We start from the raw sequence: 24,023 nt of genomic DNA, 5'->3' as shown, positions 1-24,023 counted from the left end.
GGGAATCTGATTTTTCCTTCGCAGACAGTGATGAAGTGTCATGTGCACGGATTCGTATCTGACGTGTACTAGGTACACAGAACTAGCTCAGGTTAGCCTGGGGAGGCTTAGAGCTAGGCAGGCTTGATTCTCGGGTTGAGTGGCAAGGGTACGAACTATTTATAGGTCTTCGCTATTTTTGGCGCCGGGGCCCGAGTCTATAAAAGAGGCCCAGGGGGTTCAGTTCTCAGTGTGCAGTTGGGAGCAAGTCTCGTTCCCAGGTGCAAGGTCTGATCCTGGACTGTGTCGCGGACGCGCGCCTGCATCTTAGCGTAGCCCAAGGCCCAGTGGCAGATCCAGGGCTTCACAGCGCCACCTGGTGGTATGGGACACCAGGCTGGTTTGGATCTGATTGGGAGTTCGTGCCAGTAGCTCAGCTCGTGGCTCGGAGGGGACATCTTCTGATTCGGGATCACATCCCGTAGATGTCACGGTTGGGTGGTGAGCAGCCTGCTCAGTTCTGATGTTGTGTGTGGTTGTTTTGCAAATCAGGGGTTTGAGGAGTGCTGGGACGTGTCAGTTGGTATCATAGCCAATTCCTGAGGTAGGAACTTCTGATGCGAGAATTTTTGACGGATTTCTCTTCCAGGTATGCCCTAAATTTCGAAATTCCTTGCTGCGTTTTTGCTGGCTACCTGGGGTAGAAGGGGTGAAGTGATATCTGGAAAAGCAAGAAGAATAGGAGTGAGAGAGAAAATCGAATTTTCTGAAGTCCTATGAGAGAAATTTAGAGGGAGGAGAAAGAGAGCAGAAAAGTAGGAGAGGGGTGCAGGAAAAAGACAGCAAGGGAGGAAGGGATGCGGAGCCTAGGAAGGGGCGCAGTAGACGAGGCAGTAGAGGCTGGACAGCCTGTGTAATAGGCTGTCCACGGCCAGCGCAATAGGCTGTCCACAGCCTGCGCAACAGGCTGTGAACAGCCTGCGCCTAGGGCTGCGTGCAGCCTGCGCAGGAGGAAGGTGTTTTTTTCAAAAAAGCACCCCTCCAAAGTTGGAGGGGCTCAGGTGCTTTTTTCGAAAAAGCACCCCTCCAAAGCTAGAGGGGCTCAGCCTTTTTTGGAAGCCCAGCTTCCAAATAAGGCAGCCCTGCACCCTATATAGGTGGGGGCTGGGTGCTAGGCTACCCACAAGCAGCCTTGAGTATCGAGACCTCACCTCGAGTTTCGTGCCCAGCCAGCCTCATCCGTACAGCCTGCGCCCTGTTTCGACCAGCTCCCTTGCATCTGCCCTTGCCTGCGTCAGCCCTGCACGGTTCCCGAAGCCTTTGCAACAGTCCGTACAGCTTCTGCGACAGCCGTACAGCCTGTACGGCCTGTTCCGCCTGCTCCTATACCAGCTGCTGCTCCGAACAGAGGCTGCGCCAGTACCTGCAGCCACCGTACGGCCTGCGTCAGCAGTCGTACAGGCCACGTCAGCAGATCGTACAGCTTCTACTGCAGCCTGCGCATCCGGTTTGCGGGTTCGGGGAGGCTCCGTGACTCTGGGTCTTCTGTTTCGCCAGATTTCAGCATCTCCTTCCGTCAGCTTCATTCGGGACGGTTTTCCTCTGCTCCATCCTCCTCTGTGCTTCGTTTCAGTCAGTTATTTCTCTCCGTTTGTATTCAAATCAGATTTCAGCCATGTCTGATGCTCAAAATCCCGAGTTCACCATGGGAGAGCAGGACTTGGATTACACTCCTGTGGGAGAGGAGGATCAGGGTCTCTATGACGACCTGATAACTAAAAAAGCCTTCAGTGAGTTTACGACTGCTCTTGATGGCAAATTCGAGCAGGTCAATGCTAATCAATCGGGGTTGACACAGCAACTCCAGGGGATACAAGCAACTCTGACTCTTCTGGCTAGCACGGTTCAGGCACTCACGCATGTGGATGCCATGGCTTCAGTGCTAGGTCCGAATATCACTCCAGATCCTTTTCTAGGTGACCAAAAGTCAAGAACAAAGGAGGTAGTTGACACTTGGTTACACAAGTGGCAGGTACACTTCCAATTTCACCCCTATCCAGATGAGAAAAAGATTCAGCTTGCAGCAGGATTTATGTCAGGAAAAGCCTTGCTTTGGTGGAAAGAACTCCAGCCTAAGCCCGATACTTGGACAGATTTTGAGGGCATCTTCAGGAAGGAGTTCCTGAAGAAGGAAGATGACTACGATATCGTCGGCAAGCTTAAGGCCATCGATATGTCAAAATTAAATTTAACTTTTGAAGTTTATCTTCAAAGATTTAGGGATCTGCAAACCAGGGCCACTAAAATGGATCCAGTAACCTTGTTAGGTTTCTTCGTGGATGGTTTGCCAGACTCCTATAAGTTGCAGATAAAGAACAACAAGTGCACAACATTGCAGGAGGCCATGACATATGCGCGCATATATGATGATACCATGGCCGGTACCAAGGCAACCACAGTTACCGAAACGAGTGGAAAGAACAAACGCAAGTTCTTTCAGCATGCGACTGGTATTGGGGAGACGAAGTCTACGGACAACGCCTCCAGGAAAAGCTTAACTCCAGCAAAGAATGGTAAGGCCCGTTTCCTTCGCACTCTCAGGCTCAAGAAAGAGGGCCGATGTTTCTATTGCGAGGAGCGGGGCCACACAAAGAATGAGTGTCCTAAGCGGAAGAACCAAAAGTGCTAGGACCGAAGCTCCAGGCGGGTCCGCGTACCGCAGCCAAGGGAGCCAACCAAGTCACGATGACTGGTATTTCAGTAAATGTCATTACCTGCCCCTTTCTTGTAATTGTACCTTTAACACTTCGTTGTTTGGTTCCCATGATCTTTTCCGAGTTTATGGAGAAGTTAGGGACCAACAGGTTCACATTCTCTTTGATCCGGGCAGCTCTCACAATTTTGTTAATTACAAATTTGTGCAGAAGATGGGGCTGTCCACAGTACCTAGCGACCACACCTACGAGATGCAGCTTCCAACTGGGAAGCAGTTTTGGGATCGCAAGGTTGAAGCGCTTCCCATCCGGATTCAAGCCTACACGGGCGCTCTCACATGTTATGTTATGCATCTGGAGCACGTAGACTTGTTGATGGGGATAGAGTGGTTTAAAACCCACAATATTCAGATCGGATGGACGGAGCATACGCTTTCTTTTGTAGACAAGGACACCCAATTTTGTATTCAGTGTGATCAAATCCCCCCTTCTCAGGGGCCTATTGTATCTGCGATGCAGTTCCGGAATATATTAAACAATTCTCATTATGATGTCTATCAGTGTGTTTTGATTCCACTTTCTTCATTTGTTGTTTCGGTAATTAACAAGAATGAATTAAGTGTGTTTGAACACCGGGAATTGAGAATGTTGTTAGATAATTTTAAGGACGTATTCCCAGCTCAACTGCCGGAAGGTTTACCTCCAGAACGGGCAGTGGATCATCGCATAGACTTAGTCCCAGGGGCTCAACCTATCAGTGTACCACCTTATAGGATGAGCCAGGTAGAGGAGGATGAGTTAGCTATCCAGCTTCAGGATTACCTGAATATGGGCTATATTCGCCCAAGTAAATCACCTTGGGGTGCACCTGTCCTCTTAAGAAAGAAGAAAGATTCTTCCTGGAGAATGTGTATAGATTATAAACGATTAAATAAAGTCACAATTAAGAACCGCTATCCTTTACTTCGTTCTGATGATTTGATAGACCGTTTGGCCGGAGGGAAGTATTTCACTAAGATTGATTTGCGCACGGGTTATCACCAAATCCGTATCTATGCTAAACACATAGATAGGACCGCATTCCGGACTAGGTATGGTCATTACGAGTTCCTCGTATTACCTTTTGGTTTGACCAATGCTCCTGCTACTTTTCAGCAGATGATGAACGATTTGTTCAGAGATTATCTGGGCAAATTTGTTGTCGTGTTCTTAGATGATATCTTGGTATATAGTAAAACGCTTGAGGATCATATAGGACACCTCCGGGTTGTTTTACTTGTTCTAAGACAGCATAAGCTTTATGCCAAGATGAGTAAATGTGACTTCTTTATGAAGGAGATCATTTACTTAGGACACAAGATTTCTTCTGAAGGTATTAGCATTGATCTGGATCGTATCCAGAAGGCTTTAGAATGGCCTATCCCTCAGAGTGTGAAACAACTTCGTTCTTTCCTAGGATTTACGGTATTTCTTCGGAAGTCAGTGCGTGATTATTCACATATCACGGCACCCTTGACCAACATATTGAAAGGTCGTGGACGCAGGTCTACCCAGCCGATCTCTTGGAATGATGCACTGAACAAGGCTTTTGAAACCTTGAAGTTTTCTATCAAGGAAGCACCCGTTCTTGCATTACCCGATCCTACCCGGCCTTATGTTTTAGAGGCCGATGCGAGTGATTATGCGATTGGGGCAGCTCTATTCCAAGAGGGCAGACCTGTAGCTTTCGAGAGTAAGAAGCTAGACGACACTCAATATCGTTGGCCCACACTTGAGAAGGAACTTTATGCTGTAGTGTATGCTCTCAAGGTTTGGAGACACTACTTGTATGGTTCAAAGTTCCTTGTATTGACTGATCACCAGTCAATTAAGTATGTGTGTGATGGATCAGAATTGAGAGGAAGGAAAGCTAGATGGGCAGAGTTAATGCAGGATTTTGATTTCGAAATACGTTATCGTAAGGGTTCGTTGAATAGTGTGGCGGATGCCTTAAGTCGAGTTAAGTTTGTAAATGCATTGTCATTTACGGAAATATCCTCAGACCTATTTCAATCCTTGAGAGGGCTATACGCAATTGATAGTCATTTCAGTTCTTATTGGCAGAGAGTCCAGGATGGGAATTCCATGGTTGACCAGGACTCAGGGATTGTGCCACCTAGGATACAGGCGGCATGAGGTCAGTGGATGATTAGGAACGGCTTGCTGTTCCGGAATGAAAAGATTTGTGTACCTGATGTTCTGGACCTTAAATCCAAGATTCTCTGGGAGTGTCATGATGCTCCTAGTGTGGGACATCCAGGTATACATCGGACTCTGTCTCTTGTGAAGCATACCTTTTATTGGCCTAAGATGCGTGCATTTATAGAGAACTATGTAGTAGGTTGCCGGGTTTGTCAGGTTACTAAGGCTGAACGCCTTAGAAGCGCAGGCTTATTACAGCCTTTACAGATTCCAGGTAATAAATGGGAAAGCATTTCCATGGATTTTATTACTGGTTTGCCTCGAACGCGCAAGGGTCATGACTCTATTTGGGTCATAGTCGACCGTTTGACAAAAATGGCTAGATTTTTACCTACAAGAACAACTATTTCAGCTGTTCAGTTGGCTCACGAGTTTGTGGACCACTTGTTCAAGCTGTATGGTTTGCCATCTGACATAGTCAGTGATAGGGACTCAAAGTTTACAAGTAACTTTTGGACACTTGTATTTGAGAATTTGGAAACTACTCTAAGTATGAGTTCCTCGGATCATGCACAATCCGATGGCAGTACAGAGAAGGTCAACCAGTTGGTTGAAGACATGCTTCGGGCATATGTATCTAAGAGACAGTCTTCATGGGAAGATTATCTACCCATGATTGAATTTGCTTACAACAGTGCAAAGCATTCTAGTACAGGTTATAGTCCTTTTATGCTTATGTACGGGTTTCAACCTAAGTCACCAGTTATGGTTGGATTAAAAGGGATTCAAAATGATGCTGCTAAGAACTTCTTGCAAGACATGTAGGAAATGTTGTAGTTTGCCAAGGAGTCTATTAGAAGTGCCCAAGATCGGGACAGATTTTATGCTAATAGACATCGTTCACCTAGAGAATTCTCTGAAGGAACGATGGTATATTTGAGAATTCCTAAGGAATCCAAGAGCCTAAGTATTGGTTTGGTTCCGAAATTATCCCCCAGATACTGTGGTCCTTTCAAGGTCATTAAAAGAATTGGACCAGTTGCATATCGACTAGAATTGCCTCCTGATGTTAAAGTCCATCCAGTCTTTCATGTCAGTAGACTGAAAGAAGTATTGGGTGCGGATGATCAACTTGTTTCTCCTCATGAGATTATAGAAGTTACAGATTTAACTTTTATTCCTCACGAACCTGAGTGTATTCTTGAATTTCGTGAAAGACAGATTCGTAATCGTACTATCACGGAATACAAGATCAAGTGGAAGGATCGTGTTGAGGAGGATGCAACATGGGAGACATTACAAAACCTCCAAAGAACATTTCCCGATTTCTTAGCGAACTCAGGAGTGAGTTCTTAGAGGAGGGGGAGTATGTCATGTGCACGGATTCGTATCTGACGTGTACTAGGTACACAGAACTAGCTCAGGTTAGCCTGGGGAGGCTTAGAGTTAGGCAGGCTTGATTCTCGGGTTGAGTGGCAAGGGTACGAACTATTTATAGGTCTTCGCTATTTTTGGCGCCGGGGCCCGAGTCTATAAAAGAGGCCCAGGGGGTTCAGTTCTCAGTGTGCAGTTGGGAGCAAGTCTAGTTCCCAGGTGCAAGGTCTGATCCTGGACTGTGTCGCGGACGCGCGCCTGCATCTTAGCGTAGCCCAAGGCCCAGTGGCAGATCCAGGGCTTCACAGCGCCACCTGGTGGTATGGGACACCAGGCTGGTTTGGATCTGATTGGGAGTTCGTGCCAGTAGCTCAGCTCGTGGCTCGGAGGGGACATCTTCTGATTCGGGATCACATCCCGTAGATGTCACGGTTGGGTGGTGAGCAGCCTGCTCAGTTCTGATGTTGTGTGTGGTTGTTTTGCAGATCAGGGGTTTCAGGAGTGCTGGGACGTGTCATGAAGTCAGAGAGTCTTTCAACTGAGTAAACTCATGCTGCAATTTGGTTGCCTCAGTGGCATGGTGGCCTCTCAAAGCTGCCATGTCGGCCTCCCACTCCTGTTTCTGAATTAGGTGGCGATCCTCGAGGGCAGCTTGCTGAATATTCCAAGCTATGTCCCGCTCATGCATAGATTATTCCTGCTGTTTTTTCCTGCTGCCAAAGCGTCACCTTTGAGGCTCGTTGATGTGCGGCTGGGGCTTTTTCTAATTCCAGCTCTAAGTGTTGCTGCTAGGAGAGCAGTTTGTGTATAGCCTGTTGAATTAAAGAGGGAAGCACCCAGTTGGGTGAAGGTGTCATCGCTGATGCGTTGCACTAGATGCAGGGACCTCTTCAGCCATGCGTATGTGTCACTGAAATTCAGCCGGTCAGCCATATTTATCACATCCCCCAACTCCTCAAACTTGGCTGGCATAGCGCGTTCTTCTACTTTTGCCAGACTCTCTGTTGGGGCCAGATGGACCAAGTCCACATAACAATTCGGTGCCCTAGAGGTCCGCCGGTTCTTTGCTAGGGATTCTTGTAAAGGGATGGTGAAGATCTGATTGACATCTTCCTCTTCCAAGCAGACAGGAGAGTGTTTCTTGTGAAGTACAAATAGCAATCTCCTGTAGTCTGCATTTTGTTCCTCTACAAGGGACACATTGGAGAAGGGTGGGCTGGACGAAGCAACCATATATGGTGTTAACATGTCATTTTGATGAAGGAGTGGACAATCAGCTAATGTTTGCAATTTTCCCCCTTCAAATACATGTCCTTCGGGTGTAGACGTCGGAAGGTTGACCTTACTCTCATCTCTGCGTTGCAGAGTGTGTAGGGGGGCTTGTCTATGAGAAATGTGAATAACCCTTGGAAAAGCCTGAGAAATCGCCTGAAAGTCGGTCCCCAGAGCGAGGTTCAAATCTAATCTATGGTGGGGTCCTGTGAGGCGTGCTAGATCCTGGACGGTGGTGATAACTGCATCTGTGAAGTAGTGGTTAGGCAAGAGGGTACAGCCGAGGTCAACCTATGTAGGCTTGATGTCAAGGAATCCAAGTAACCGGTTGTCAAAGATGAAGTATTCGAGGTGGCCTCTGGTACAACACTCGTCGTCACTAGCGGAACATGGAGCTGACCTATGTTGGGGAGGATGCTCTTCCGGATGGGTAATGTGTCCATATGTAAAAAATTCATGCAACCCAATGTGACCATACCAACCGTAGGTCTTGGTATCACTGGTGATGTATGAGGAAGAACTTCCACCGTAGGCCCTGGTGCCACCTATGACTTGTGGTGCACAACGCGTATAGATGTCACTACTGATGGGGAACATGATAGAGATGAACCTGATACAAATGTCCCTGTTGATGGGGAACCTGACGCCGGTGAGACCTGCTGGAGAGTCTCGGACTGTGGCATCTGTTGGGGAGGTTGCCTAGGGATTCGCTTTTCGAGAGGCTCTCCTTGTCGAAAGGGGAAAGGAGGTTGGAACGGTGGAAGTGAAAACAGTAGAGGTGGCATCGGTACTCACGGTAGAAGAAAGGGACGATGAAGGAAGGCGACCTGCCACGATGGACGGGGGATTGCCCTCCATTGCTACAACAAAAAAGTGAGGTGTGGCCCACAGGTACATGTGTATGTCCCTTGATGCTTGCGGAAAGCGGAATAGAACAGAGAGGCAAAGTCGTAGGGATTGGTGGAGAGCATGGAGTTGAGTGCAAGATGGATGGCTTTTGTGATGAAGAAGTGCCCGGGGGCGGAGTAAAAGTGGGTAAACAAATATCTGGCCAAGACAACTCCTTTGCTATTTCCCTCGATAACTTTCTTACACTCTTGTCCTCGGCGATGAGGTTTACATCACGATGAAAAGGACATGAATGTTGGTGACTTTCACCCTAGGCAATTGTTGTTCGTTTGTCTGGTGACGCCATTGTTGGTGGACCTTTGCTTGCCCTAGCGGAGTGAAATCCCACAAAGAGAGTGTCTTTAGGCAACCTGGGCTTGTACGTTTTTTTTTTCCATGAAAAAGACTTCTATTAAGTAAGAACAAAAACCCGCGAGAGCAAGCTCAAAGCGGAATACATCATGAAATCATGAGGATAATAAAAAACCCCCTCAGAGTGAGGTGGAAAGAAACCAAGGCTGAGGCTGAAAGTGCCATCTCAACCCTGTAGTAGATTCAGAGAAGAAAGGAGAATCCTTCCATTCCCTGAAGAAAGAAGCCCTCCTAGCTGAGGCTGCACGGGAGTCCCCCTGCATGCCCGTCCATACGGCCATCAGAGTGTGTACGATGTCTGTCCAGATACTAGCCAATGTGTGCGAGGGATGAACCTGAGTACCCTCCATAGCCTCTGTGCATCTGGATCTCCAGATATGCCAGGCTGCTATGCTCGCTATAATCTCCCAAGAAGTATCCACAGAGGCATGTACAGCTGTAAAAGGACGGTGTGTAACCACATCCAACGAGCAGAGCTCAACCCGATGATGTCGAACTGAAATGGCCCGGGAGGAGTCAAGTCCCTCATAGAAAACCTGAGGTCCTGTAAGAGAAAGCCAAGCCACCGAGCCCCAAGTCATAAAGAGTGGGGAATGGGCAAAGTGACTGAAGATCCTGGCTATCCCCATCCAAATCAATCTCGCCTGTCTGCAATCCCATAAGCAATGCTGAATAGACTCCGAAGCAGAAAGGCAACGAGGGCAAGTAGGGTCGGCTCCGAATCTGGACCTCCAAAGGTTCACTGCAATCCCTCCATGAATAGAAAGCCAAAAGAAGATAGTGATCTTTCTATTCCTGTGGGATTTCCAGAGCCTCCTCCAGAAGTACCTCTGCTGATCCGCAGTAATACCAAAAGTCTCCCAATGAGGAACTCTGGAGGGTCTCCAACCTCTACTACTGAGCTGAAATCTCCTGGCATTACTGACCGTGTAACGAAAGAAGGGGATGGTCTTCTCTCGATGCCCCACGTCAATCCACTCCCACTCTCCGGGGTCCCACTGTAAATACCTAATGGGAACTCCTCCATAGAGCCAAAGTCTCCAAGACCCGGTGGAGAGTAACTGGGGGTCAGGGTCTAAGAACCACTCTGAATCTGATCCCTGCATCAAAAGGCCTACGACCCTGATAGGCTGAAAAGCAGACTCAAGCAATATATCATCTGTAGATCTGAGCAATCTGCCACCATCCTGGACACTGAAAACCAAAGCATCCTCCTGTGCACCTCGGAAGGCTAAGACCTGAAGTGGAACCCCGCCTCTCGAGAAAGTACCTGCCCAAGTGGAGGTAGTGAGAGGCATATCATCTGTGTCTATCCAAGCCTCTGGAAGGGCTGACTCAATCTGCAAGATCCTCCCTGCACTCCCTCTGAGATGTCCTATCAACCCTGACTTGGTTTCCTCTGGAAGCCTACGGAAGGCTTTCCAAGATCCCAAAGAAGAAGCAGGTCCCCTCTCCCACCTGGCCCACTGCATGTAGAGTGAGGCACCCAGTGGTCTGCCACGATCATCTAAAATACTGTCGTTCCACATGATGGGCTGCCTATCAATCTCTTCCCGGGAGGAAGGAGGAATCCTCCGAAGAGAGCTTCTGAAACTAGCCCAAGCTTTCAGAATGGCAACCATGAGAGGGGATGAAGGTGATCTGAGGTGTGCTGAGGTGAAAATCCATCTAACACTGCTCATCCAGTCTCCTCCTGAGGAAGGTGTGCACCTCTGTATGCTGCTGATAAGAAAGTCCTTCCACGGTTCCTGTCCTGGCATAAGTCCTCGCACCACTATCTTGCAAAGTAAGGCTCTGCACTGTAAATCTGGATCAATAATATTGAGACCCCCATCCTGTGTAGGGAGGATGAGGGTCTCCCAAGCCACCCTGGCTAAGGCATCTGCTGTGCCATCAAGCCCACTCCAGAGAAAGTTCCTGATCGGTCTTCTGAGCTGAATGATGCAGTCCCTAGAACGGCACCAACATGAACAAATAAACCAGGCCGTGGCCAAAAGGACCTGGTTGACCACCACAACTCTAGAGGCAAGATCCAGCTTGGCTGAGCTCCAAAAGAGAAGCTTCCTTCTGATGCTCTCCAACACGGGAGCAAACTGCTGCGTGGTAGAAATACCCAAGCCGACCTGGCAGCCCAAATACCTGATAGGCACACCCCTCTGAACCCAAGTGAACCCTATGTCAAGTCCCCAAACTGGAGTGTCCTCATCACTGATCCAAAAGCCATTGGATTTATGCCAATTTATCTGCGCCCCTGCCGCCAAGCAAAATAAATCCAATGCTGTCCTGAAAGAAGTCAATGTCTGTGGAGAGGCATCCAAATAAATCGCTGTGTCATCAGCCAACTCACTGTCAAGCAGCTCCTCTTCTCTTCTGATAGGAAGTCTCAGCCCAAAGATGTCAGCTTGAGATCTAACATAGATGCTCATAGCTTCGGCCACGAATAAAAAAAGGAAAGGAGCAAGGGGGCATCCCTGACGGACTGATCTCGAAATCTGAAATCTCTCACCCCTTACCCCACCAATAAGTACCTGGCTATGGGCTGACCTGTACAAAGAGGAAACACCTCTGATCCAAACATCAGTGAATCCAAAGCGAAGTAGGGTGCCCTCCAAAAAACTCCAATCTACTCTGTCATAAGCTTTTTCAAAATCCAACAGTAGAATGGCAAGATTCTGGCCACTCTGCACGGCCCACTCTGAAGCTTCCCAGAAAGAAAAAATGTTATCAAAAATACTTCTGCCATGCACGAAGCCCGTCTGAGTGTCGTGGATAAGATCAGGGAGAAGTGGCTGCAATCGGAGGCTGATCGCCTTGGCCAGAATCTTGTAACAAGTCCCCAGAAGTGTGATAGGCCTCCACTGGGACAATAAATTTCTGCTACCTCCTTTTGGGATAAGGTGGATGAGGCCCTCTGTAAGCGATTCAGGCATCTCGCCAGAGTCCCAAATGGCCTGCATGGCTGAAGTGATATAGTCTCCAATCATATCCCAAAATGCAATGAAAAAAGACGGAGTGAGGCCATCTAAACCTGGGCACTTGCCCTTGTGAAGGGCTGAAAGTGCAGTCCTGAACTCTGTGTTGGTGAAATGGGCTTGTACGTTTGACGAGGGATAGGCATGAAATAAGAAGTAACAATGGCAAGCAAGGGGCAGCAAGGGCCGCAGTAGAAGAGAGTTCAACAGAGGAGAGCACAACAAAGGAGGGTGTGTTGAGAGAAGTAGAACAAGGAGGGGTCCCGATGAAGAGGCAGCGATGCAGCCCAAGGGAGAGAGCCGTGATCAGAGGAGGCTGCGTTGAAGAATTGGAGCAAGGAGGGGGTCTTGATAACGAGGTAAACATGGTGGTTCACGAGCCATAAGTAGAGGAGCCACCAAGGAGGGGCAAGGTGCCGGAGGGGGGTGTCAATGGAGCAGGGAGTGAGGAAGGGTGGGCGATGTAGGAGGGAGGGGGCGCAGTTAGAGAGGGAGCCAGGGAGTGTGCGATGGAAGGGGGTAGGGGAGGGTGGGGGATGTAGGGAGGCAGGGGGCGCAGTTAGAGAGGAGCCAGGGTGTTTGCGATGGAAGGGGGTAGGGCAAGGTAACGAGGGAGAGGGAGGGAGCGCTGTTAGAGAGGAGCCAGGGAGTTTGCGATGGAAGGGGGTAGGGGAAGGTAGCGAGGGAGAGGGAGGGGGCGGCAACTAGGGAGAGAGGGTAAATGTTGCAGTAGGGGGCGAGTAAAGGGGGCGGTGAAGAAGGTGCTGGCCGATGGAGAGGTGGCTGCCGTAGCGAGGGGTGGCTAGAGAGGGAGCGAGAAGCGAGGAGAGGGGATTGGTCGTGAGGAGTGGGTGGCGAAGGAAGGGAGCGAAGAGGGGGATGGCCGTGAGGAGGGGGTAGCTGCTGGGGGGAGATGCACCAGAAGGGGGAAAGGGAGGCGCCAAGAGAGTCACCGGAGGGAGAAGGCCACCGCCTAGGGAGTCGCCAAGAGGGGGGAGGCCGCTAGGAGAGGGGGCCAGCTAGGGGTGGCGAACGTGAGGATAGTGGGGACAGCTAGGGGTGGCGAACGTGAGGAGGAGGCTCTGTAGGGGTGTTGTTGTAGGAGTGAGTGAAGGAGTAGGCGAGGGAGGTAGGTGACTATAGATAGTTAGCGGGTGGTTGGAGGAGTAAGCGAGGGAGGTGGTTGAAAGAATCCGAAAGAAAGAAACTGTCGATTCGTCAAAGGAAAGGACAAGAGGAAGAAGGGAGATGAGATGCTAAATTTAGCAAAGAGATGCTAAATATAGCTAGGAGTTGCTAAACTTAGAAGAAGAGATGCCAAACTTAGCTGAGCTTGCTCGGAGCGCTAGGGGATAGGGCTAAAAATAGCAAGGTGACATGGGTGGGAAGAGAATAATTTTGTAAGAGAGAAGTGGATGTGTGTCACAGGGTGGAAAGAGAAGGTGTTTGTAAGAGAGAGGTGGTGTGACAAAGGTGGAAAGAGAAGGTGTTTGTAAGAGAGAGGTGGGGTGTGACAAAGGGGGAAAGAGAAGGTGTTTGTAAGAGAGAGGTGGGTGTAAGAGAGAGGTGAGGTGTGACATAGGTGGAAAGAGAAGGTGTTTGTAAGAGAGAGGTGGGTTTAAGAGAGAGGTGAGATGTGACATACGGTGGAAAGAGAAGGTGTTTGTAAGAGAGAGAGGTGTGACATAGGTGGAAAGAGAAGGTGTTTGTACAAGAGGTGGGCTTAAGAGAGAGGAGGGATGTGACAAGGTGGAAAGAGGTGTTTGTAAGAGAGAGGTGGGTGTAAGGGTGGAAAGAGAAGGTGTTTGTAAGAGAGGTGGGGGAGTGAGAGGGAAATGCCTCGTGGCCTGAGTTACAGCAGTGGAAATATAATGCCTCTTGGCCTGAGTTACAGCAGTGGAAATATAATGAAATAGAGGGCATCATAAAGGATGAACACCATGATATTACAATGAGAGCAAATCTGCTTATCGAAGATAAAAAAGTGGATCTTGGAACAAAAAAAGGAAGAATATGTGGCCGTATATCACTTAGGGGGGACGGCGGTAGTCCCACAGTGTTCGCCTTAAATTGTCTGAGGGGGGGTTCCTATCCTTCTTGAGGTGTTACTGGAGGCCAAAGGCCATTGATGTGAGAAGCATGGGTGTCGTAAGCTCTAATGCAGTGGATCGCGGTGAGTTTACTGTGATGTGTGGTCCGCAACATGAATACAAGGAGAGACAAGTCATCATGCACCGGAGAGTTGTGAACAATCCCCTTATACTAAGGAAACAGAAAGGATGAGAGAATGACCAAGTTGGTCAAAGCACACATCATTGGAACAGTAGTCACAAGTCACAAGAGGTGGCCATATCTGCTAGAATACGCAGGTCTATCCCCATAGTGAACACAGAGCTACAATAGGCGAGCTCATAGCGCAAGCCTCTCCACACACTCTCCTCTAGGCAAGCTCGTAGCTCTAGCCTCTATCTCTCCTCACACTCTCCTCTCTCGATCTCCCCATCAAACCCAATGCCGAAAGCTCAATGTTGAATGTTACCCCCAATCCTCCCCTTCTCGTTATGACCTCATCCTTGTGCCGTGGGTCCCTCCCCCGCTAAGAATATCTCCCCTTTCTCCTAATTGCTGATCCTCCTATCTCCTTAGCCGTTGGAGATAGCCATTGTGCCGTTGGCTCTCTTAATGGCTTTGGCAACTTCCTGACTCGCCAACCTTTTCTAATCAGGGTGGTGTAAATACTCCATGCGCTTATGAGTTGCACCACTGAAACATTGAACTACTCAACACGTCTTTGTCATGTGCAACTGTTAATGCCGTGGTCTGCTCCATGTGCAGAGCTCACTGCTCCATTTGCGAAGCTCTAGAGAAGACCGCCTTGGGTATGGTACTCCTGGGTGAACGTGTGGTTGACATATGGTTGTCATGAGTTGGCACATGGTCGACATGTGGTCAACGGTGAACGTCTGACGACATATGGTTGACATGTGTCGACACATGGTCAACTTGCAGTCAATGCGTGACGACCTACGGTGATTGCTTGAGAGTGTCTGCAACAGTCTCCGAATTTCAGGGCTTACCCATTTCATGCAAAGCTTGGCTCCAAAAGTTAGATTTGCAGACAGTCTTTAATCGAGATCTTAGGATTCGGGACTGAGAGACTTTCCTATTTCAGTAAGGGGTGTACGGCGCGTGTTGTGCCATGCGGCCCTCCTCGCATGTCCACCGCCTGCCAGTACGTGTGCCTCTTGCACGTGCCCTCTTGCCCTCTGGCATTTTCCTTTTCCTACGTTGCCTTGCAGCCCTGGCCTTCACGCTTTCTTGCTCTCTCTTGCTCGCTTCTTCTCTTCCTCTTTGCATCCGGGTCGTGGATTGTCGCTACTCTAATACCAAATGTGAAGAACCATACTTCTCGAGGATGCAAATGTGTGCAATGCCTATAGAATTCGAATGCAATTGGCCCTTCAATGGGTGAAGAGCGCCCTCGTGAGAGTACTTGTTTCTCATTTTGACCTTCATGCAAGGTGTGAAAGAGATGGCGTGGATGAATGCAAGGTGAATAGAGAGAATGCTACGAATGATCATAATGAAGGGGAGTACCCCTTCATCAATGTCCCTTGAGATCACTCAAGTTCCATCTTCCCATTTAGACCTACGCTTATCCTATGACCTATGCATCTACCATTCAATGCACCTTAATGCACCCTTCCCTTCGTGTTGTCCCTAGGACTTAGACACATGTGTGCACATCTTTATTAATAACGATGTCCAAATTTTATGCCGTTTGAAGCAGTGGCTCCAGCTCAACTAGTTCTATCTACTTAGATGATCCACCGCTATAATAGATCGGTCGGTGTTCATCATAAATACAACTACATGTTACACCATTGGGGTATAATATATAATATTGTTCTAATGTCTACTAATCACGGTTAGTGATTCTTGTCATGACATGTTGCTCATTTTCCGCCTCCCTTGTGGGGTAGATTTTGCATATTCTTTCTCCCCTTGGGACCCTTGGTCTTGTCCACCTTCCCTTCTCCACCTCCACACACACACACTTTTTTTTTCGGTGAAACTAAAAACATTATATTATGAAACATCCATTTTACAACAGGACAGTGCTCCAAAAAAGAGCCAATGCCCTATCCATCAGAAACTGTAAAAGAAAAGCTCAATGCAAGAGATATCCAAATCCTCCTCATGCAAGGCATCATACAAGGACTGCTGCAATGAGGCCCGGAAGAACTCATAAGAGTGCTGAAGAGATGAATTCAAAAATGCATGATTTCGCTGAAGCCAGAGGGTCCATAATGCCCATAATGCCCAGTATTTGATCCAATGGAAGAAAAAAAAATACCGGGACAAAGAAGCTAATAAGTTGCCAAATATCCAGAAAAACCTTGAGAACCTGTGTGCTGGAAATCTCAGAGATAAAAAATAAGAGATCTTGTCCAGAAGGTCTCTGGAATATGAACAAAACCACAATAAGTGCTGAATACTCTCAGGATCATGATGGCATCTTGGACAAAGAGGAGAGGCAATCCTTCTTTGAGCCAATTTCACTCCAACTTCCATATCAATTTCAATTTTGTCTTCCACCAAGATAAAGACTTATTCAGATGCCAAAGAGAATTTGCATGATGAGCAATCTATGGAGGAGGTAAAATCAATCTATATAAGCCTGTATGGAAGTCAATAAATGCAAAGCTTGAGAGGATAAGCCTGGACTTGAAGACTGAAGATGCCAATCTTGAAGCCAGTCTCTTACTTCCAATGGTGGAATCGGAACAAAAGGGAGTAAGAGATCTGCAATAACTTTCCATATGGGCCTATGATGCATCCCAAGATTGTATTGTTGACAAGTTGTCGGAGAAGAGAGAATATGCCTGTGAATATCTGCCACATCATCAATGATCCGGATGTTGAACTTCATGAGATTGTAAGCCCTTATTGGTTGTTGTACAGCAAGAGGAGAGCAAAATACAGCACTCCAGTGAAGGCTTTCCAGTCGAAGAGATGAAGCTATAGAAGTAGGATGGGGAGACCATTTGATATGAGAGAGCACCTGCTTCCAATCCTGAATCAAGGCAGTAGAAAATGGACAACCAGGTATTTTACCTTGAAACTTGCCAAGTACTACTTCCCATGTATCAACAAGCCAATGCCCATAAGCATTTGTGCGCATCTGGCCACACAAAAATGCCAACATAATAGACCATGGCTGCTCTTGCTGAAAAAAAACCCTGAGCATAGTGACCTTTCTTGCCAACACATGAAATTTGATGTTTAGAATATTCAAACCTCCATGCATCCTTGGAGAGCAAAGCAGGTCCATTTTGAGCAACCTCAAAGCTTTTTTATGAAGCTTAGTTTTCCAAAAAATCTCCATAGCTTGAGACATAAAAGAAGAGAGATCTCGAGATGACGAGTGTAGTAAAGGCAGGTCAAACTGGACAAAAGCTAAAACAATGGATTGGATAAGTACAAGATAGCACAAAATCAACGTGCCACAAAGAAGAGGCATCGTCGAATATCATCTAAGTGCTACGCAATACAATGCAAGTGAAAGTACATACTGTCAAATCCGAGCCTAAATACAAAGTAAGCTAGATGCAAGGACACCGCCCCTGGGTGCAAAATGGGGGGATGAGTACAATATGTCAATGCAAAGATACAAGTCCATGTATCACGGAGTCTGAGAACCAAAATAATACTGGAAATCCTGTCCATCGACTCTGCCTCCTGCTATGAGAGAGAGAGAGAGAGAGAGAGAGAGAGAGAGAGAGAGAGAGATTCTACATCTATGGCTTATTTGCTATGATTGTTGCTTGTAGAGAGATGCTGCTACTGCTCCCTCTGTAGGTGATCGAGTACCCTATGTGATTATCAAAGCTGCTAAAGGTGCCAAGGTATTGTTGGGTAGGAGTTTCAACTCGCAAGGGAGTTACTATTTTTTACATTGTAATATTGAAGTAGCACAGTGATTAGCAGGGACACATATGCTAATCTATGAGATTTTGTGGTGTGAATCCTCACTTAGTCTACATTATGTCTCTACAGCATCATACTCATTACACATGGGCTTAGTAGAGCTGTAAATTCATGAAGTGTTAGATAAGCACTCTGCTTTTTTGATGTGGGAGGATCTGTGGAGACATTGTTTTAAATCATATTCATCAATTCTTTTCTCGTGCGAAGACATTGTTTTTAATCATATTAATCAATTGAACTGTTATTCTCTTCAACACTTGATCTTGAAAAGAAGGGAGACATCAGTATGTTGATATTGGAAGGTTGGCATTCGAAATAGTGTCATTTGAGAACAATAGATAAAGAGAACAGTGAGATTTTGCAAAGGGATCCCTTGGAATGGTCAATTAAATTGATAGTTGCAGGCAAAGACATGGTTCTTATATATAGACGTGTTGGAAAGGAAAGAAAGAACAAGAATAATATTTACAAAATTGAGGTTGTAACTAGGGGTAGGCCAAAACAATGTGATATGTGGCCTTTCTTTCTACCAAAGCTACTAGTTTAAATGGAAATCTGGAAACAAAACATTGCCACGCGATAACTGCAAGCCTTCTCTTCATCTCAAAGCAATCTCTAAGAAAACAACCTATAGAGGAGTATCTTGCTTTCCATAATCAATATTACTAAATTGCTTCCATGTTAAAACTCTCTCTCTCTCTCTCTCTCTCTCCCCCCCCCCCCTTTTGTGGCCTCTATCCTTTCTCTTCTCTCGTAGCCTCTTGTAGCCTCTCCCATACAACCACGCGGCCTTGCGTTGCATTTTCGTACATCCCAGCAGCCTGTACAGCCTAGGCGCAACCCTAGCCGTATGCCTTCATCAACATCAATAGCTCTAGGGTCGGCTTCAACAGTAGCAACATCTAGGTCAAGGGAGCACCGGCACTGTTACGAGGACATGACTTTATTTATGAATTCTAATGTAATTGAATACACACATGAATACCTTGGACCTTGGTTGCATGGGAATTCCAGAATTCTTGGTATGTGTGTCCGGCTGTTGGAATTTATTCTTAGGGACCCCAGGAAAATCGTGCACTTAGTGGTGTATTAATTGTGCGTTGGGGTAGTTTTCTGGTGGCCACAAAAGAGTGGTAGAAATCCATTTACTATTTTGGGGTTAAAATCTGCGATTTGTGTCCACAAGCCAGGAACAACCAAATTGAGGTGCATGCTGGCCAAGGGAGGTCCGTTGCATGCTTGCAGTTGTTCAAGAGACATAATTGCCTAGCTCGTGTGTGAAAGAGGCTGCCAGAATGAGAGGCGAATTGGATTTCGCTGCCCATAGGATGATTCTGGGCAGTTTTGGCCAGGGCGATTTTGTTTCTGGAGATCTGCTAGCTGTTCTGGAGTATAATCTGCTTGGGCGAATTGTCCTGGAGCTGATTCCTGTTGATTTCGGGGCCAGAGGAGCGGGCTGATTCGTCCTGGAGATCATTCCTGCTGATTTCCAAGGCAGAGGAGTAGGACGAATTGATCTTGGGGCTGCGCAAGTTGTCCTAGGGTGTGCTAAGGCTGAGGTGATTTGATTTTGTGCTGTTCCGGGACTCCTTCATGTTGGACAAATTGGTTCTGGAGCCTTTCGGGCTGTGGTTTTGCTTGCTGACCTATTTGTTGCTGATTTCTAACAGAAACTAGGCTACTGATGATGTGGTTGGTCTGTTGTTGGGCAATAGAAGGCTGGTCGTCGTGTTTTTGGGCTGGTTCGAGGCAAGAAAAGACTTGATGACCTTGTTTGTGGTGTTTTCCAAGTTGGGGCTACTAGCCAAGTGATTATGCAGTGAGATCTTGTGCAATTGGTCAGCTATTGTGCCTTCTTGTGCATTGCAATTCACAGGTTGTTAGTCGGAGGGCACCGTAACAGCCAGGGTTGAGTGCTGGTCTTGTGTATCAAAGGATTGATGCCTAAACAGCTTAATGAGGCTGAGATTGTGGGACAATTTTACTGTGGGAGCTGGGGCAGTTTGCTAGAGGGGTTATGCCTTGGAATTGGATGCTTGTGGAGCCCTGTTTGGCTTGGATTGCTGAGAACAGAGGTTATGGTGTAAACTGGATGCCTACTGGAAGGGTTCAATCTTTGTTGTAATATGTTTTCAGTTGAATAGATAATAAAGAAATACCGCAAGGGACGCCAACTTATTTGGGGCCAATCGGTGTGCTGTGTATTGAGCAAGAGCATTCTAGCTCCCCTGTGTAATTGTTTGCTATGGATGTTATGCCAGTGGAGTAATACTTGCTAAATTGTGAATTTTTTACCCTTATTTTTATTAGAGGCCGGTTGCATGGTTCCATTGCTGGGATCCCACCAAGTTTCCTAAGAGGTGAGCCCGTAGTCATGTTGGGGAGCAAGTATTGCTGGCTGAATCATAAATTACAATAAGGTAATATCCAGGAATCATATCACACAGCGATACCCAAATGAGTAATGATGGGCAGGATGATGACTGAGAACATGGTGATGAGGTCTTTGGTGATGCATGGTGGAATTGTTGCAGGTGAACAATATGCGGATGAGTAGCTGGAAGTGAATCAACCTGGCTCGCGTGTGTCGCTATCAAAGGTGGCGGAGCAAGATGGTGATGAGGCAGATTCAGATGCTTTGCTTCGAGAGTAGATGGTTACGGTGATGGGAGCCATAACTCAGCTCATGCAAAATCCACGATTTGCTGAATTGATGCAAGGCCCGACAAAGACTAAGGGGCAGAAGGCTTCTTCAAAAGAAAAGGGATCCAAGGGTGATCCAAAAGTATTTTCTGGGCCCATGCCACAAGGGGGACAGCAGGCTGCTGAGCAGGTGGCACATACGGTCTCTGCATAGCAGGCTATGCCAAGTTTTGGAGTTGGTATGCAGGGCCTAAATCAGAATTTTCAGTTTGCAAGTATGGGGCTGCAAGCTTTTGCTTTATTCTGGGGGAGGATCCGTATTTCAGTCTATGGCTAGTCAAGCAGGAGGCGGCCTTGGTTTGCATGGCAATTATACAATGGGTTTCCAGCTGGGTATTCAAGGCATGTTAGGGGGTATACAGCCCAATATGATGTACGGTAATGTTGGCATGCAGGCAGGCAGGTATGGAAGGGATGATGGAAAATCCTACGCAGCAGTGGGCAGTGATAAAGCCAGCCAGAATTTCAGTAATCCGTCTCTAATTTCCTTTGTTGAGACCTCATGTGTATGATAATCTAACTTCGAAGGAAAAAGCTAAAGATTTCAAAGAGGGAGGCTCTGTTGTCAAATTTGAAACCTTTAACGGTGTCTAGGACATACTGAAAGCTCTAACTTTCTTGCAACAATTTGACACAGCCTATTTAGGGGGAAATTTTACAGAGTCATCCAAGACCAGAAAGGCTGCAAGGGAATGCATTGCATTGGTGGACGAATATTCTGTTGCAGAACAGTGCACGTACCACTTGGGTAGATTTCAAGCAGGTATTCTCAGCTTCATGGCTAACAACCACCTTTGAGGTTGATGTTATGATAGCTTGGCATAATTTAAATGCAGCCAGTTGCCATAATCTCGAAGAGTATAATAAGAAGTTTTGGCAAGCACTGTTACCTGTTAGCTCATATCGACATGTGCCATTGACTAAACAAATTGTAAAGTATTTTTTTGGACTACTAAGGAGATCCGTGATTATTGCACAAAGACACGGGTCACAAAGATGTCACAGTTGATTGAAAATGCCAAAACAGCTGATGCCTTATCTAGTGGTTGGAAGGGTTCTCAAAAAGAGAATGCATGAAGGTCTAAAAAGACTAGAAAGCCTGTTAAGGCTAATTTGGTTGCAGGTAAACGGACAGGCAAGGGCAGTGGTCCGAAGATAAAGTGGATGAGTTCGAAAGAGAGGGAGGCTCTCAGAGATGCTAACAAGTGCTTTCACTGTAAGGAAGAAGGGCATGTGGCTCGCGATTTCCCTAACCGCAAAAGAAAAGAACCTACTGATAACAAAGCTGACAAGGGTGATAAGAACGATAGGGACAAAAAGCCGAAGCCCTCTGGTTATTGCCAGATGTGATAAGTGAGAAACCACATGGACAGGAGACAAAGTTATGCTGAACTTGGGGGAAAGTGAGAGATCAGACAGGGTTGATCTTCTTTGACCCAGGGACCAAAGACAATTTTCTCTCCATTGAACTTGCAGGTAAGCTTGGTATTTGTGCGGAGGAAATGGGACCCATATGTGGAGCCAGAGTGGCTAATCGCAAACTCACTACACTGGTAGCTATAATTATTGGGAAGCTGTGTTTGCATATACAGAACCTTGTGGACAGCGAAGAGTTTTACATCATGCCATTACATGATTGTGATGTTTTGTTGGGCATACCATGGATGCATAAAATGGATGCTGTGATAGAAGGCCATAAGAGAAAAATTACAGTCACACACCGAGGGAAGACTCAAGTTATTGATGCCAAATTGAAGGGAGAGTCAGTTCCCATTATATCAGCTTCTGGCATTTCTATAGTAATGAAAAATCATCTTTCTACGTACATAGTTTTTGCTTAAGAGCTTAATCCTATTGATGAAAAGTCTACTTTCTCTAAGTTGGATATAGAGCAAGCAGGTTTTTAAAATCAGTTTGCCGATTGCTTTTCTGATGCTTTGCTTGGTGGACTTCCGCCCGAGAGGCCAGAGGATCAAGTTATAGCCAGGGAGTAGCCCGTGTAATAAGCCGCCTTACAAGGTTTGTGTGGTGCAGCAAGAAGAAATAATGAGTCTAGTTAATGACCTTTTGAGAAGGGTTCAGCCTAGTTCGTTTCCCTTCTGTTCGTCGGTATTGTACTCGTTCAAAAGAAAGATGGTTCTTGGCGTATGTGTATTGATTACCGTGCCTTGAACAAGATCACCATTAAGAATTGCTTCTCGATTCGATTGCAGATATTCTAGGTAGGCTTGAGGGCTCGTGGTAGTTGGTCGCATAGACTTGAAAAGTGGATATTATTAGCTTTGGATACATCCTGAGGATGTATGCAAGACAGCGTTTAGGACTACTTTTGGTTTATATGAGTTTTTGGTGATCCCTTCGCGCTTATAAATGCCCTGGCCACATTCACTCGTGGGAGATTGTGTTCTCGACATATAAGGCCGAGCATAAGAAGCTCTTGGCTATTGCATTTGCCGAGCTCAAAAAACAAAAGTTGATCGTGAATCCAAAGAAAAGTGAATTCTTCATGCAAGAGATACACTTTTTGGGCCATATTGTTTCCAAGGATGGGGGTACGCATGGATCCAGCCAACGTCAATGCAATTAGGAGTTGGCCCTAACCCAAGAGTTTGCGTGAGCTAAGGAGCTTTCTCGGACTATGTTCATATTACCGCCGCTTCATTCGTCACTTTGCCGAGTTTGCTAGCGTATTACATGCTTTGCAAAAGAAGGAAACACCGTTTGCTTGGATTGAGAAAGAGAATGCCTCTTTCGAGACACTGAAGGAAAAGCTCACGTCAGATCCGGTGCTGATTTTATCCGATTTACAAAAGGCTTTTCATGTTCAAGCTGATGAATGCAGTAAAAATGGTTTTGGGGCGTAGAGCGGTAGAGCATTACTTTTACTGGCCTAGTTTGTGGCGAGATGTGGAAGAGTATGTCTAGACATTCTTGAAGTGCCAAAAGGTTAAGTTTGACTGACAGAAGGCACCAGGCTTGCTACAGTCGCTGTCGATCCCTAGCAAACCATGGGAAAGTATCGCCATGGATTTTATTGTCGATCTTCCTCATACGCAGATGGGACATGATGGAATCTGTATGATTATTAATCGATTCAACAAGCAAGCTCTCGTGAGAAAGAAAATAACAGTAGATCACATGGCTAGGTGGTTCATGTAGAGCATATCTTTAAGTACCAAGGGATGCCACAATCTTTTGTCATTGACAGGGATCCTTGCATGACAAGTCTTTTCTATAGGGGGCTGATTGACAATTTGGGTACTACATTGAAGTTCTCATCCGCATTTCATCCACAAACTGATGGGCAGTCAGAGCAAGCAAATTCAACGGTGCTGGATCTTTTGAAATGCTATGTTTCTGACCATAAGACTCAATGGGAGCAATATTTACCATTGGTTGAGTTCGCATACAACAATACGGTGCATATTGCCACGGAAAAGGCTTGGTTTCAGATTGTTGAGGGGGGGGAAGAAAGTCCCATCCATATTGCATACCAAAGATTAAATCTTTGAGGAGGATAAGTTTGTGGAGAATTGGGATGAAGCTTACATGAAGGTCAAGCTTGCTCTTTAGAAGA

The 24,023-nt window shown here is 46.7% G+C and overlaps 1 protein-coding gene across 4 annotated transcripts in view; it reads left to right on the top strand.

The window, feature by feature from the left end:
• LOC147898862 (DNA polymerase delta subunit 1) overlaps positions 1 to 24,023 on the top strand; it is a 173,246-nt gene that overhangs the window by 139,163 nt on the left and 10,060 nt on the right. For 3 of the 4 annotated variants that reach the window (XR_015541492.1, XM_087378812.1, XM_087378810.1), the window contains one exon: positions 17,587 to 17,661. The exons of the other annotated variant lie outside the window; for it this stretch is intronic. Coding sequence is in view for 2 of the 3 variants with exons in the window: in XM_087378812.1 (XP_087234938.1) it covers positions 17,587 to 17,661 (75 nt within the window). In the remaining variant the exon portion in view is untranslated. The remainder of the gene's footprint in view (positions 1 to 17,586; positions 17,662 to 24,023) is intronic. 4 annotated transcript variants of the gene reach the window in all.

Source organism: Dipteris shenzhenensis, chromosome 9 (genome assembly GCF_047967505.1).
Source record: "Dipteris shenzhenensis isolate YYH24624 ecotype China chromosome 9, Dip_SZ_1.0, whole genome shotgun sequence".
In the NCBI taxonomy this organism is placed as follows: Eukaryota; Viridiplantae; Streptophyta; class Polypodiopsida; order Gleicheniales; family Dipteridaceae; genus Dipteris; species Dipteris shenzhenensis.
The sequence above is the reverse complement of the archived record's forward strand: the minus strand, read 5'-3'. Positions and strand labels throughout refer to the sequence as shown.